Genomic DNA, 2,540 nt, shown 5'->3' with positions numbered 1-2,540 from the left:
CTTCTTTTTTTTTCTTTTTTTTTTTTATTCGACCGTTCCCCTCCTCGATTTCGCAGGTGAAGTGTACCGCGATATCTGTGCCAAAAGCGGACTCGGTGGTGTGGAGCTTCGCCGGTCGCGAGTTCAATCTCTCGACGAACAATACGCAGTTTTCCGTGCAGGAGGAATACACCGCCGAGAGAGTCGTCAGCACTGTCACACTGCTCGAACCCACATCCACGTACTTCGGGGATTACAACTGCACGGTCACGAATAGCTTCGGCACGGATTCCGTCATAATCAAGCTGACGGCACACAGTAAGTTCATATCCATTATAACCGGTCGACCTTTTTCTTTCTTTTTCTCTCTTTCTTTCATTACTCTATCTATTTTTATCTTTCTCTCGTCTCTCTCTCTCTCTTTCTATCTCTCTCTCTTTCTTTCTCTCCCTCTCTATCTTTCTCTCTCCGACTAGCTAGCTGTCTGCATTCTTCACTCCCGCGATTCCACGCTATTTTCCGCGTGCTGCGCGCGACGCGTCCTCGAAAAATTGCTACGTTTTCTGGATGGAAAAACGCTCGAAGCGATTCGCGAGGAGAATCTCCCCGGGAGGAGAATAATGTCCCTGTTACCGGGGTGAAAAAAAAAAAAAAATCTGTAATCCGGACCGATTACGAAATCAGCCGTAACTTGGCCGAAATTCGAAACGCTTCGGAAGTAACTAAAAAAACGATCGCGTTTCCAAAAAAATCTATATCGAATCGTTGGCAAAACCACGGCGTGAAACTGCACAGCTCGACGCGCGCTCGGTGATTTTGCAATTTTTTTTTTTGGAAAACACGCGTCGATATCTGATGCGCGTTCGATCGGTTCTCGTAACCAGTGGACAAGACGAGGCGAGGCCGACTCGTTGCCGTTCGTTGTAGTAAAATACGGGAGGAAATTTTTTTTCCTTTCTTTTTTTTTTTTTTTTTTTTTTTTTTTCTCCGAATACTTGTCTACATTTCGAAAAACGAAATAACGATAACAAATGGCGCTCTAAGTCTCAATTTAACCCCGCGATCCCGTGCGTCGTAATTCTCGGCCCCGGGGCCAATTTTTCCCCCATAATTCTAACCGGATCTTTCTCATCGACCGATCCGTCCACGCCGCCCGTTTCCACGCCCGATTCGCGCCTGATTCTGTACATTTTCCATACCCGATACGGGCTTGGACCGCGTCGTAAATCGCCCGAGTTTCAATTAACCCGCGCGCGAGTTTCGCGAAATTTAAGGGGGCGGCGTCGTTAAGCAGTCGCGCGCACTCGCGTCTCTGTCGAATTTTTATTTTCGACGGTGGACGGCCGGAAATCGTCTCGCGTTTTTCGAGAGGGGAGAAGAAAAAAGGGAAGAAGAAGAAGAAGAAGAAGAAAGAGAGGAGGAGAGAGAAAAAAAAAGAAAGATCGTTGTTTCACTCGATGAGCCAAACAGCCGAGATTTTAACCGTCCGTGACGCTCAGCGTTGATTCCAGTCGATTTGCAACTGATTCTGATCATCGGTGGCCTGGTCGTCTGCGTGATCCTGATTGGCGTGATCATTATACTCATTCTGCAGTGCCGCGACCGCATCAAGCAGCCACGACCGAGGACGGCCCAGACCCAGGAGACTGATATGCGTGAGTGGAATATCATGTTGAAAATGAATTATAACGGGCTCGGTCGCGTTTTATTCTTTTTTCTTTTTTTTTTTTTTTCTTTACCAGGCCTCGTTTCTCGCGCGATTTCGTCATTCCGATTCGAAAATTCTTCCTTTCTATTACGAGCGTGGCACTTTTTATCGGTCTATCGGGGCGGAAAAATACAGTAACCACGGATGAAGGATAGCTCATTGAATGCAAACGAGGCCGATACACGTTTACGAGTCGTAAACGGGTTGGGCGTAGTCGACGCGCGACATTCAATGGTCCTTCACCGCCTTTCCAAACAGCTTGTTTATGGTTTATCTATATATCAACCAGCCCCTCCTCCTCCCCCCATTTTGCATCGATTATACGCTTCAAAGTAGTTTATACGCGCGGCAAAGTTATCCTACGCAGTCGTATCCACGCTCGAGCAATTTCTCTATCGCGATAGTCGATAAATGGTCGCGACTCCACCCTTTTTTAATCATTCACGAGCCGAGTTTACGTTATTCTAATTTGCATGTAACGTAATGTAACTCAATTCCGAACAATAGAAGCGGCTATATAACTTTTTCTTTTTTTTCTTTTGCCCCGAAATCTTTTGCTTTTACCCTGCCGCGATACCGATCTGTTTTTCAATTTCTTTTGTTTCGGCCACCGGTACACGACAGAAGAAACAGACTCGAACGCGGACAGGTATCGGGAAAGCGACAGAAGCAGCAATCTGTCGGACGTGAAGGCGGATATACGGGCTGGATCGAGCGTGAGCAACGCGGAAAGCGTGACGGCGCTCGACAGCGAGGGCGAAGGAAGCACGAGGGGTGTGAACGCTTTGGCGCTGGCCGGACCCGTCCCCAATCCCCTGGGTTATCGTTACAGCGCCGATTACACGGAGCCATC

The 2,540-nt window shown here is 47.8% G+C and overlaps 1 protein-coding gene across 1 annotated transcript in view; it reads left to right on the top strand.

Moving 5' to 3' along the window:
* LOC102681650 (irregular chiasm C-roughest protein-like) overlaps positions 1–2,540 on the top strand; it is a 132,381-nt gene that overhangs the window by 127,420 nt on the left and 2,421 nt on the right. The window contains exons 9-11 of the mRNA XM_006622405.2: positions 57–297; positions 1,479–1,634; positions 2,312–2,540. Coding sequence (XP_006622468.2) covers positions 57–297; positions 1,479–1,634; positions 2,312–2,540 — 626 coding nt within the window. The remainder of the gene's footprint in view (positions 1–56; positions 298–1,478; positions 1,635–2,311) is intronic.

This window comes from Apis dorsata, unplaced genomic scaffold (genome assembly GCF_000469605.1).
Source record: "Apis dorsata unplaced genomic scaffold, Apis dorsata 1.3 scaffold_683, whole genome shotgun sequence".
NCBI classification, from domain to species: domain Eukaryota; kingdom Metazoa; phylum Arthropoda; class Insecta; order Hymenoptera; family Apidae; genus Apis; species Apis dorsata.
This window is presented reverse-complemented; position numbering and strand designations above follow the sequence as displayed.